This window comes from Tamandua tetradactyla, chromosome 2, assembly GCF_023851605.1.
Source record: "Tamandua tetradactyla isolate mTamTet1 chromosome 2, mTamTet1.pri, whole genome shotgun sequence".
Classification (NCBI taxonomy): Eukaryota; Metazoa; Chordata; class Mammalia; order Pilosa; family Myrmecophagidae; genus Tamandua; species Tamandua tetradactyla.
The window spans coordinates 92,857,906-92,871,543 of record NC_135328.1 but is presented as its reverse complement, the minus strand read 5'-3'; the positions used below and the strand labels follow the sequence as shown (position 1 = coordinate 92,871,543).

Below are 13,638 nucleotides of genomic sequence, written 5' to 3'. Positions count from 1 at the left end.
GGACATAGATATGCTTAGAAACCTGTACAGTTAACCCTGGATCATCTAAACTATCCTTTAAACCACACTGTCTCAACTGGCATCCCATGCTCTAGTCTTTTCTATTAATTCCGCATTCAAAAAACACTTTCTATAAAATTTGTCCTAGAATTAGCTCTCCATAATTTTTTGTATTATTATTATTATTTTTTACAATATGTAAGAAGTAAAGGTAATGTTATATCATTCAGAGCTGTTCTAACAATTCAATAGCAGTGGTAATCCTGGTATGAAAAGGCATTTATCATTATAGCAGATGATGACTAAATTATACCAAGATAGTCTCTGTACAAAATTGATACAGAGGGGTTCTGCTCAGATCACATAATTTTCTAAGAAAAGTATTCTAGCCTTTGACCCCTGTCAGAAAGATAGTATTTGAGAAAAGAGGGTATAATATAATTACATATTCTGGCATTCTGGCAGAAAATAATAAATAAGAATGAAAACTAATCTATTGAATATTTTGGTAAAGCAACATGAATACTTTTTACTGTTTAATCAAGAGATTAAAGAAGACATTGGTTCTTTTCTCCTTTGCCAGAATACATTTTCTCAGTGTTCACCTCTAATTCCAATGGGTAAAATTTCCTTGAGTACCAGATCTAAGATCCTACAAGATTTTCTACTCTAGACTGCTAATCTATAACTGCTGTCTTTACTAACATACAAGTCATCAACTTTATGTTCTACTGTCCAAAATAGGGTTCTATGTATCAAATGCACAAAAGTTGACAGGTTTCTTAAATGCTGATTATTCCAGTGAGTTTGAAAATTATTTGCATATGGAAGAATGGTTTATTTGTGGGGTCTGTTTAACCATCTGTTCCTATTATTTAAAGTTCTTCAAGAGAGAATACCATGGGTACCACCTGAATGCATTGAAAATCCTAAAAATCTAAGTTTGGCAACAGATAAATGGAATTTTGGTACCACTTTGTGGGAAATCTGCAGTGGAGGAGATAAACCTCTGAGTGCTCTAGATTCTCAAAGGGTAAGTTTAGACTATGAAGTTAAAATTACTCTTAGTATGATCCTTCATATTTCTTTCGGATGGTTTAATTTTCGGGGCTAATTTAATTTATAAAAGAAGGTTGGTATAGCATTGCACAGTTCATTCTCAACATGTGGTTCTTTAATTATAGAAGCTACAGTTTTATGAAGATAGGCACCAGCTCCCTGCACCAAAGTGGACAGAATTAGCAAATCTTATAAATAATTGTATGGATTACGAACCAGATTTTAGGCCTTCTTTTAGAGCAATCATACGAGATCTTAACAGTTTGTTTACTCCAGGTATGTATTGATCAAATGATCTTATTGATTCCTTAGCTGTCTTTCATTCTTTGTTGTATTTAATGAATTTTTACTAACTTTGTTGTCTCTTCCAAGACGTTCCTTGGTGTCTTTTAGACCCTCTTAATTTCTGCCATACATGAGACTTTCCATATTTTTTATATATTATTGTCTCTACTCTCCTTGATTAAGCAGTCTTTCCATTTTTAGAAAAGAACTTTCTCCTTCAATAACCTAATTTTAGTTTGCCAGTTAATGATAGGCTACTATAGAAATTTATTTGCTTAATTGAGAGTTAAACTATTCTGTTTAAAGTTCCCATATATATTTTTTATAATTGATCAATTTTCTAAACATTAGGTGGATGCATTTTTGTTTGTTATCTCCCCCTTTAGAATACTGAGCTAAATATACATGTGTCTGACCCATAAGGGTACTTCCTGCTTCAATACTGCTTACCATTCCGACCATCAAAGTCAAAATATTACCTTATTTTATGATTATTAAAACTATATTGGAAAGTAATTATTTATCCTTTACAAATTTTTTTGAAAGCCTATCAGATTATGGGTAATAAGTACTGCTTCTCATTAATCTAATCTGAATTATTTTAAAGTTTCCCCTGAATCATTTACTATTTCCAGTTTAGTCTCATTGTTTTGATCAGCTTGAATGCATATCCGTTTGACCCACAGAATGTATTTGCCAACTTAAGGTAGTAATACTCTTTATTCCTCCAGATTATGAACTGTTAACAGAAAATGACATGCTACCAAATGTGAAGCCAGGTGGCTTAGGACTTTCTTGTGTCTTTGAAGATAGGGACCCTACACAGTTTGAGGAGAGACACTTGAAATTTCTACAGCAACTTGGCAAGGTAAGCTGTCAGACGTTTTTAAAATAGAGTACAATCTTAGTCATTGTATTTAGAAAAAAGACTACAGATTATTTAAAGTTCATTTCCACAAAATTTTAAGGGATATTCACAGGAAAAAAAGTTTAGGTGTCAGGTGTTGGAGACACTCAGGGTTAAATAAGCAGCTTTCTTTACTGAAGAATTGTTCAGAGCCTTTAATATGAAACATACATTTGACACCTTCAAGAGTAAGGCAGTAGAAAAAGTTAGAATGGCCATAGTCCACATACCCTAAAGAGAGGGACTGAAGGATCAAACGTGATGGTGGAGTTATACAGAGAAGACAGGATTTAACACATGAGTATGATTGCTGAATCATTAAATTGATATCTTTTTTAGTCTCTAGTATCTTAGAACAGCTAGAAGTAAAAACCTAAAATTGTGGAATTGTAACCCATGTCAAATTCTGAAATATGTTCTACAACTAATTGTGATGCCGTGCTTTGAAATTTATAGCTTCTTTGTATATATGTTATTTTTCACAAAAAAAGAAGGAAAGAAGTTGATCGTGATGATAAAAAAAATATTTAAGCCTTCTACCCTCCTATATTCTGTAGCAGCTAGAAGGGAAAAAATCTGAGAGGATCGTATGGTAGGTCATGCCAAACTCTGGGATCTGTCCTGTAACTACTTGTTGATGAGTGCTTTCAATTGCTTTTTTATTTCTTTGCATTGTATATATGACATATTATACAATAAAAATGTTATACATAAAAAAAAGAGTAAGGCTGTATTTCCCAAAGTGATTTGACCATGGGACTCTATTCATAGTGGGAGCTTTAGTATATGAAATAGAAAACGAACACTTAAGCCTTTCTATCTGCCATTCTACTTTCCTCTTACCTTAGTCATCTCAAGGAGAAATAATTAACCTGATTGTTCAGAGTCTAGGATGTTGATTCGACCATATTCACTAGCAATGAGAGACTCGGTATATTAGAAGGTCACACAGTCACACATAGACTACGTATTGTAAGCAAGATCAGTTCTTAGTAGGCCCAACCATAACAGTAAACTCTCTCCTTTTCTTCTCCTAAGCATGCAAGTATAGAGTTTTATGCCATGTGGCCTCATGAATTAGATTTAGGCAAGGTTGCCATATGAAGACCTCAGTTAGCCCTTGAAGTTAAGCTTAGTGTTCCAATCCAACTTTATCAGAGGTAAGCATTAGCCTAGCTATATTAGTAGTTTGCTGTTATTCTTTGTAAAATATTCTCAAGGATATAGCAATGGCAAGAAAAAAAATCCAGGTATTAGGGTATGTTATTTATCTATTGCTATGTAACAAATTACTCTAAAACTTAGAAGGTGGAACAATAAACTTTCTTTCTTGGTTTCTATGCATCAGAAATCCAGGCACAACCTAGCTGGGTGGTTCTGGCTCAGGTTTTTTCAAGAGTTAAAGTGAGAAAGTGTCAAGCCACGTACTCTGTGGTCTCATCTAAAGACTCCACTAGGGGAATAATTATTTCCAAGCTCATTCATCACATGGGCCTCTCCACAGGGCTGCCTCACAACACGGCAGCTGAGAGAGAATGCCCATGATTGAAGCCACAGTATTTTAACAGCCTAATTGCAGTGGTACTTCATCACTTCTGCCATGTTCTGCTCATTAAGAGAGTCAGTAAACCCAGCCTAACTCAGGGGGAGGGAATTATGAAAGAGCATGAGTGCCAGAAGGCAGAGAACATTGGGAGATATCTTAGAGGCTGCCAACCATACCTTGGACATAATTCTGTGTTGACAGTTTCCATTTCTTAATCGTGTGCAGTGTCCCAAAACTTATGAAACCTTTTCACCCCAGAACAATTACCTATTGACATCTGTTTTAGTTTGCTAGCTGCTGGAATGTGGTATACCAAGAATGGAACAGCTTTTAAAAGGGGAAATTTATTAAGTTGCAAGTTTACATTTCTAAGGCTGTGAAAATGCCCCCAATTAAAGCAAGGATATAGAAATGTCCAATCTAAGGCATCCAGGGAAAGATACCTTGGTTCAAGAAGGCCAATGACATTCAGGGTTTCTCTCTCAACTGGAAAGGCACAGGGCAAACATGGTGACGTCTGCTAGCTTTCTCACCAGGCTTCTTGTTTCCTGAAGCTCCCACAGGGACATTTTCCTTCTTCATCTCCAAAGGTCTTTGGGTGCGTGGGCTCTTGTAGTTCTCATCTCATCTTGTCTTGTCCCTCTCTCTCTATCTCTCTGTCTCTCTCCAAAATGCTTCCTCTTTTAAAGGATTCCAGTAAACCAATTAAGACCCACCTGGAATGGATAGAATCACATCTCCATGGAAGCCATCTAATCAAAAGTTACCACCCACCCATGGGAACAATCAAAAAGCTCCAGCCAGCAATGTTGAATGAGTATTAAAGGACATGTCTTTTCTGGGGTCTACCACAGATTCAAACCAGCACAAGATCTAATAGAAGATGTTAGACTTCTAACATCTTGGGAAATGATGCTTTAGACTTAGAGCAACCTTTTTATTCCATGATGATAAGAATTGAGGTCCAGAGAAGTTAGGTAATTTGCCTATGGTCACATAGCTAGATATTACCAGATTTGAGATGAAAGCCTTTGTTTCCCTATCCCTAGTTCCATGCTATTTCTACTGTCCCACCTATGTATTTAATTTTGTTTGTGTGAGTATGCTTCAGTTATATTATCTTCTGTGGTCTTTATAGGGCAAATCATATAAAATCGTCTCATTAAGACATAAAGAAAATTTTTGAATTCTCATTTAGGGATTTTATTTTGGTCACATAGTATGCAATCAATTAACATGCAAAAAGTGGAACTTAGTATAATATGATTTGTTTGTGGATTTATTATTGTCCTGCTTTGCTTTTAGTTGTATGCTAATATTTTCATAACCAAAAACACTATTAGATTAGTGACCACACTTACTAGTCACAAAATCAGAAAGCCTTAAAAAGTATTCTTTGAACAAACCATTTATTTCTCTACTCCTTAGACCTATACTTTAAAATGGGTATTATTATGTCTCTTGGAGACTTTTTGGTAGAATTTAAAGAAAGTTTTAGAAAAGAAAGCCCAACTTGTTTGAAGTAAAAGGGAACAATTTAATGAAATTTTATTAGCTTGAGTTGATAGGGATGTTTTAATTAGCTTTTTATTTTCTTCTTCATACTTGTATCTTTCTTTAACTTTTAATATGAACATGTACTGTTTGTATGATTAAGGCCTTTTTTACATTTTCTAGGGAAAAACAATGTTTCAAATTCTAGAATCTTAGAATTTGAAAAACCATCCTCAGCTACTAGAGTCAGAACTTTTAAAATTAGTGGATAAAACTCTAAAAGGCACTCTAGGAACCAGACAACCTTTGGAAGGGTCTGAATTACTTCTAAAGTTTTTAGTTTTTCCGCCAAAATTATGTGGTTTTAATATTTCCCAAATATATGAGTACTGACTAAATGCCACTTACTCACTCCATGGTCACTATGGGTGTTGGGTATAGTCACTGGCTCTAAAGAACTTATAACTTAACTTAGTTGGAGAGTTAGAGGGCAGACTAACAATTATAGATTTTATTTATTTATTTATTTTTTTATTTTATTATTTTTTTTCATATGGGCAGGCACCGGGAATCGAACCCAGGTCCTCTGGCTGGCAGGCGAGCACTCTGCCTGCTGAGCCACCATGGCCCGCCCAATTATAGATTTTAAAAGTTTAAATGTTTATTTAAATTTCTCACAGTTTTTAAGATTTCCAAAAATTTGAATTGGTACAAATGTCAATATTATAGTCATTTTATATGTATACTCATGATATGTTTAAATGTTGTTTTTGAGATTATCACATGGTTTCCTAATTGTAAGTTGCTTTTCCACATCAAATTCCATTAATATGTCCCTTACAATTTTGGTTGTTAGTTTTAATGAATTTTTAGAAGATAAGCTGCATTGCTCTGTTGTTTAGTACTTAATGAGAATTTGTTTAGAATTACCCTGAAAGTATTCCTAAGTTAAATGGTTTTGCAGTGAATTCTAGTATACTTATCTATATTGGAGTATTATAAAATTATTTTCAGTAATATTATCTGTTATTATTAGGATATGATTCTGTTTTCTAGAGAATTCCTAAAATCTCATTAATTTGGACTTAACTAATTCAATATTTCCAATAACTCAAACTGAACTAGATTTAAGTTATGTTTATATAATTTGTTTATAAGTGCTTTTTTCCTTTAATAAGGTGCTTTTATATGAGAATTAATATTTAGATACATAAGCCATACAGTGAAATATGGCACATATCTTCATATCTTGATAGAAGTCACTTAGAAAAAGTAACTTTACGTTAATAAAACTGTCCTTCAGTTTTATGATTTATTGTTTACTTATTTAGACTATTCTTTTAATTTGTGGGACTTGCTGATGTTTGCATTATTTTGGTAAAATTAATGGGTATTTGAATTTCCTTAAGACATAATTATAGTTTTTGCCTTCTCATTTATAAGTAATCAAAAGCATATATTTCTCTGTTAATCAGTCACTTTATTAAATGGTGAAGCACTTTTTCATAAGATGATATTTAAACTGATTTGGGGAGAGAAATGAATTAGGATGTATGAATTGAGAGGAAGTGGAGTATTTTAACAGCCATACCTCAACATAAGCTTTCAAACATTTTTTGAGAATATATGTTCCACACAACAAAAATGTACATCTTACAGCTTCTGATGACTCTTTAAGAAACAGAGATTTTAATCTCAAATTACTAGAGAACTTTTAGTAATTGTTTATACTTTTTCTAATAATAAAATAATTGCCAATGTTAAAGAATAAATTAAAGTTTTCTAAACTAGTAAAAACAAGTATCTCTCTTTGTAGAGTGCTGTAATAATCTTTACATTTGCTTTTAAAAATCTGAGCTTCCCATATAGAATTCTGTTTTTATAGATTGTAGTTTCTCTCTAACATGGCTAGTTTTGTCTTCTTAAAAAAATTAAAAGTTTAGACTTTTACTTTTAAATAGTTAAATATCTTATCCTAACATATGCCTGAACAAAAGGGAAATAGAAATTTCTACTTATGCTTAGTCTTCCCTCCCATAATAAGTTCAATATTAATGCATTATCTATTATCTGTGCCATAGAGAGTGCCCTAAAATGTGTCCAGCCGTCATTGATTAGTCTTTTTTCTAGAAGCCTATAGTATTTCTTTTCTCTTCCACACAATTTACTCTGGATCATGGTTTTTATTTGCTTGTTTTTTTTTCCAAACTGAAAATAAATAAGATAAATGAAATAAACTTTAGGCCATAACATATTACTAAACACTCATAGTTGATTATATATTGAACTAAAGCAATGAATACAATTATTATTTAGCAATATATGCTGGTATTTAAGAAATAAACATAAAGAACACTTCAAAACATCATTAATTTAGATTAACAAGAAAGAAAGATCAGAATAAATTATAAGGTGTACTTTCTTTTTTTTAAATAACCTTTTTCTATATGAAAGTGATATGTACTAATTATAGAGAAATTGGAAAATACAGATGCATTTTCTTTTTTATTTTCTGTACATTTACACATACTTATTTCAAAAGTGAAATAATTGTATACATACAATTTTCTGTCTTGCTATTTTTCATTTATCAAGATTTTTCTATATTATTAAAAATTTGTTTGAAACATATATTTAAAATTGTATTTATCATAATTTATTTACAACAGTCTCCATTATAAATGTATTTCCCTTTTTAGTTTTAATATTTTTAGGTTTTTACACAGACCTTTTGGTTTAAAATTCTTTTAAACATATAAATAAATAGAGGTGACTGTAAGGAAAACATTTTCTAGATATATTTACAGCAAATATATTTCTCAGTAATTTAGTTTATAGAAAATGAGAGGAAAATGATGTGCCCTTTGGTCATTTGTACTTTAATGTGGATATGTCCTAGTTGCATTTAACACTATAATTTTTATTTCATCTTTGCTTGTTTGAAAGGATTGATATGTTTGATGGTTTCCCTAACTATTTGTATTGCCTTATCAAAACAATCTAAAATGCCATACCTACAAATATGATTGAATTTCCTTTGTCAAAAAAACAGCTGTTGGCATCCTGAGTTCCTTTGAATTATCCTTTTCAGTTAGCAGCATGGTGAAAATGTTCTAAAGAGGTATTTATAATAAAAATACTTCATTTTCATTTAGTTCAAAATATTCTTAAATTTCTCTTGAGATTTCTTTGACCCGTGTGTTTTTTTAGAAGTGCGTTTTTCATCTCCAAATATTTTGGGATTTTCCAACTATCTTCTGTTATTGGTTTCCAGTTTAATTCCATTGTGGTCTAAGCGTACTTTTTCTGAGTTCTGTTCTTTTAATTTGCTAAGGTGTATTTTGTGGCCCACAATGTGATCTTTCATGGTGAATATACCATGTGTGCTTGAGAATTATGTACATTCTTCCTTCTGTTGTTAGATGAAATACTTTACAAATTAGATCCAGTCCATTGATGATGCTATTCAGTTCAGTTATATCATTACTGATTTTCTGCCTAGTGGATCTGTCAATTACTGACAGAGGAGTGTTGAAGTATATAATAGTGGATTTGTCTATTCTATCTTTGAAATTCTACCAGGTTTTGCCTCATGTATTTTGATGTTTAGTGTTAGAAATATACACATTAAGGATTGTTATGTGTTCTTGGAAAATTGATCCCTTTAGCATTATGTAATTTCTCTCTTTAACCCTGGTCATTTTCCTTGCTTTGAAATAACTGCCTGAAGTGAATATAGCTGTAGCAGCTTTCTTTCTGTTTGTTTTTGGGGGTGAGGGGTTGTTTTGTTTTGACGAGAAATTTTATTTAGTTAGTTGTATTACAATGTATTATTGTATTTTAGTTAATATTCAGTTATTATTAGATCAGTTGTAGGTTTGCAGAAACAGAATTCCCCTGATTAAACTCCCCCCTCCCATGCTCACACACCCATTTTTCCCTATTGATTAGTATTAGCATGATCTTTCACCATCCATTTACTTTTTTTAAAAGCAGTTTTATTGAGATAAATTTACATACATACAATCCATCTAAAGTGTGCAATTGCTGTCTCCTAGTATATTCACAGAATTGTGCTTTCATCACCACAATCAATTCTAGAATATTTTCACCCTCAAGAAGGTTCACTGTGTTACACGGTTCCATCTTTTGTTCTCTGGCTTTCTTTCTAGTGACAAACAGGACCCTAAACTTTCCTTTCCAACCACAATTGAAACCATGTATCATCGCTGTTAATTACACTCACTATAATGTGCTACTATCCCCTCTATCCATTTCTTAACATTTACCATCAACCTTATTACAAATTTTGTACAAATTAACATCAGCTCTTCATTCTTTGCTCTTGTTCAGTCTTCTGGTGACCTATGTTCTGGATATTAACAATATGAGTTTGAAAGTTATATTTAGTTCATATTAATGAGATCATCAATATTTGCCCTTTTATGTCTGGCTTATGTCACTCAACATGTCCTCAAGGTTCATCTATGTTGTCACATGCATCAAGGCTTCATTTCTTCTTATAGCTGAATAGTATTCCATCACTTGTGTATACTACATTTTGTTTATCCTTTGATCAGTTGATGGACACTTGGGTTGTTTCCATCTTTTGGCCATTGTAAAAAATGCACTGTGAATATTGGTATACAAATATCTGTTTGCATCCTTGTCTTCAGTTCTTCAGAGTATATACTTAGTAGTAAAATTGCTGAATCATATGGCAGTTCTATATTTAGCTTCTTGAGGAACTGCCAGGCTGTCTTCCTACAACGGCTATACCATTTTACATTCACACCAGCAGTAAATGACTGTTCCTATTTCTCCACATCCTCTCTAACCCTTGTAGTTTTTTTTTTTAAATAGTGGATATTCTAATGTGTGTGAAATGATATCTCATGTGGTTTTGATTTCATATCCCTATTAGCTAGTGGTGTTGAACATCTTTTCAAGTGCTTTTTAGCTATTTGTATATTGTCTTTGGAAAAATGTCTGTTCAAGTCTTTTGCCCATATTTTAATTGGAGCATTGTCTTTTTATCATCAGTTAGATTTCTTTATATATCCTGGATATTAAACTTTATTTGGATATGTGGTTTCCAAATATTTTCCCCCTTGAGTCAGCTACCCTTTCACCCTCTTGTCACTAAGAATCCAGTGGGGCTTCTGGAAGTAAAATTCATGAAAGTTGGATGGGGTTCCCCTGAGTAAGACTGGGCCCTCCCAGAGTTTTTAACTCTTAAGCTAGTCCATACTGCACCTCCAGCAGTTCTACAGTTCTATTATAAGTTTTCCTATTGGCATTAGATCCAGTGGGACTTCTGCTTGTGGGTTTCTTTTCCAGGTAAGCTGTGATTCTCTGTATCTGCCTCTTTTCCATTTTTCAGGACAAGAGCTTGCCCTGTGACCTCAGTTTTTTAATGAATCTAAGAATTGTTCTTTTTCAGTTGTTCAGGGGTTTTTTTTCCTTGTTATGCAGATGGGAGTAAAAGCTTGTAAGTTCTTTACATGTTTGAAGATAAATCAGAAATTTCCTTAAAATTATTTTCTTATCCTGTTTAAGCCAAGGGAAATAACCATATATTTTTACTTAATAGTCTTATCAAAAGAGCTTAGAAATATTGTGAATCCATTATTCTGCTTGAATACCAAAATGAGTATTTTTGCTTTCTTCCTTTATCCTTACATCCAATATATTTATATTCTTTACATCCTTTACCTTCTCAACTCAATTAAAGCCTCTGCCTCCGTGGTACAGATATGGGATACAAAGATCTAGACTTCCATGTTACCACATTCAGCCTGTCAACATCATTCATAGTCCTCTCTGAATATTATTATTTTTCTCTCCTCTTCCCATGATTACTCAACATGCTGGTTAGTACTTCAGTACTTTTTTTTAAGCAGTATTGAATGAGGATTAAGGACATGGTTTTCTGGGATACACAACAGATTCAAACTGGCACAGGGACTTTGCAAATACTTTTTAATTTTCTACCGAACTTATTCTGTGATGTATCAGGGTACCACACCAGCCTGTACAAGCCAACAAGATCTCACTCCCTATTCATGGTTCCATGTAATTATGGTGTTTGAATAAGCTGACTGTACGAGTTAGATAGTGGGCTACAGAAAATACATATTTTGTACCAAATAAATATCCTTTCCTTTGATCTCATGCAGAAGTTGAAGTTTTAAAATACAGTCAGAACCATCCTTTACCTTTTAGTCTGATTTACCTCAGCTCTAACCAGATCAATTTCATTCATATCTCTAATTGAAGTCTGATCACTTTTTCATGTTTTTAACAGTTGCCATATAGGGTAATGCTGACTTTCATAGCTACAGAACTTTAGCTTTGTGCCTTATCATACAGATACCCAAAGTTCCATCCAATGACCAGTTTATACACATAAAGCTCAGCATCTCAGAATTTGTAAATAATGTTACAACTACAGAATAGATGTGACTGCTGTTAAGAGCTTACTATCTAGGAACCTTTACAGTAGGCCTTCACCCTATAGCCTATGTTCTTGAGTTCAATTCTCAGAGTTTGCAGATTATAGTCAGTCCATATTAGTGAGGCATTGTAATATTTTTCATTTCTGGTTTATTTCACTCAACTTACTGTCCTCAAAATTAATTCAGTTTCATGCCTTGAGTATTTTTGATACTCATTGTTTTCTTCTTCATCTCATCTCTTACCCTTATTTTGGGCACCTTTCTTATATTCTTTCTAAATTCCTTGACTTCTCTCCTCAAATGCATGTCTATGTTAAATGACTTCACTTTGAACTACATATTCCCCTATAATAACCTTATTTATGGGATTTTAGAATCTGAAATCTCTGACTATAGCTTTTTAACTCTTCCCAACCTATAAATCCTTTTTTATATCTTTGTTACTACCAGTGACTTTGACCCCTTCCTCTTCTCAAAGCCTATAGTTCATTTCTAGATTCAGTTCTCCTTTCCTGTGTTGATTCTTGGCCCTCCTGATTATTTAAATTCTGCTGTCACTATTATCCACAATTGTATCACCCTCCCTCCCTCGGTTTTCTACTTCACTTTCCCTATTTTTTCTTTATACCCAAGTACTAATTATACTAATCAGATATAAATATGTTTATCATCTCTACTGAAAAGTGATTTCCAATACTGGCTAGGCACTTAGGACTCTTTTATTGGTAGTTCTTTTACTCACCCTTATTTGATTCTTTTTCTAGTACCCATTCCATATATTTGTATTTTCTTCTGGTTTCCTGTCCTAAATCTCTCTCTTCACTCTCAGCATTTGCCTTCACCTTTTCTTTCAAAAGAGAAATAAAGGCATTCCAATATGAAACTTCAGTAAGATTATTTTTTGTCTATCAAACTGACAAAGATTTAGAAAAATTATAATAACTAGTGTTGGTCAGGGATGCAATAAAATGGACACTTTTCAGTGCTTATTAGAATGTTAATTGATGACCCCTTCTAGAGTGTTTCTGATGCAGCATGTATCAAGGGCCTTTGCAATGGCCATATCCTTTGAGCAGCTAATTATTCTTTACAAATAATATTCTTATTAGAGATGTACACAGATATTTATGAATAAGATTGTCATTGCAATAACATGAATGTATTAATTTTTAAAACTTTTCTTGCAGTTGGACATTTATGTTTCCTGTTTTAAAAAGAGTACCTCATATCACAATATAATATACAACAGTGTTTTCAAAGAATATTTTATGGCACTGAGAAGTATATTATTGATACATTGTAAAGTAGGGAATAAGAATATAAAGCTATTATTTCCCACTTTTTAACAAATATGTGTTTTGGAATTATTTCTGCCAGTAAAAATATGAGAGGGATATTTTTTAATTTTCCACTTTAAGGAGGTGAAAACAGATTCAGCGAGGCAAGTGACCTGTCCAAGGTCCAAAGGGTGTAAGTAGTGGACCAAGATTGTAGCTCCAATCCGTCTGACTCCAGAATCCCAAGTATTATGCACCTTGCTAACTGGCCTCCCAAACTATGTAATAGACACTTAATTTGGGTCCACGTATGACCCAGGGTTATTGCTTTTTATTGTCTTTATGTATATAACTGAAGATACAGCCATATAGTCTTGTAGTTCAAGAACTGTATTGGTTTTTCCTTAAGAATGCAATAATATCCAGGTTACACTAATTTGACAAATAGTGAAAACTCATACTTTATTTTAAATGCTACATATCAACATCAGTTCTACACAGATAATAACTCTTAAATAAAAAGGGAGTTTACTTCTTTAAAATCTGTTCTTTAGAAAAAAAAAAAAGTAGTAACATTCCCATAGGCTAAAACTTTATTTTCTTGAGCAAATA

At 32.8% G+C, this 13,638-nt stretch overlaps 1 protein-coding gene across 4 annotated transcripts in view; it reads left to right on the top strand.

Annotated features, from left to right (window-relative positions):
* Positions 1 to 13,638, top strand: part of JAK2 (Janus kinase 2) — a 221,479-nt gene that overhangs the window by 195,167 nt on the left and 12,674 nt on the right. For all 4 annotated transcript variants that reach the window (XM_077148267.1, XM_077148265.1, XM_077148266.1 and 1 more), the window contains 3 exons: positions 882 to 1,033; positions 1,185 to 1,335; positions 2,076 to 2,212. In XM_077148267.1, coding sequence (XP_077004382.1) covers positions 882 to 1,033; positions 1,185 to 1,335; positions 2,076 to 2,212 — 440 coding nt within the window. The remainder of the gene's footprint in view (positions 1 to 881; positions 1,034 to 1,184; positions 1,336 to 2,075; positions 2,213 to 13,638) is intronic.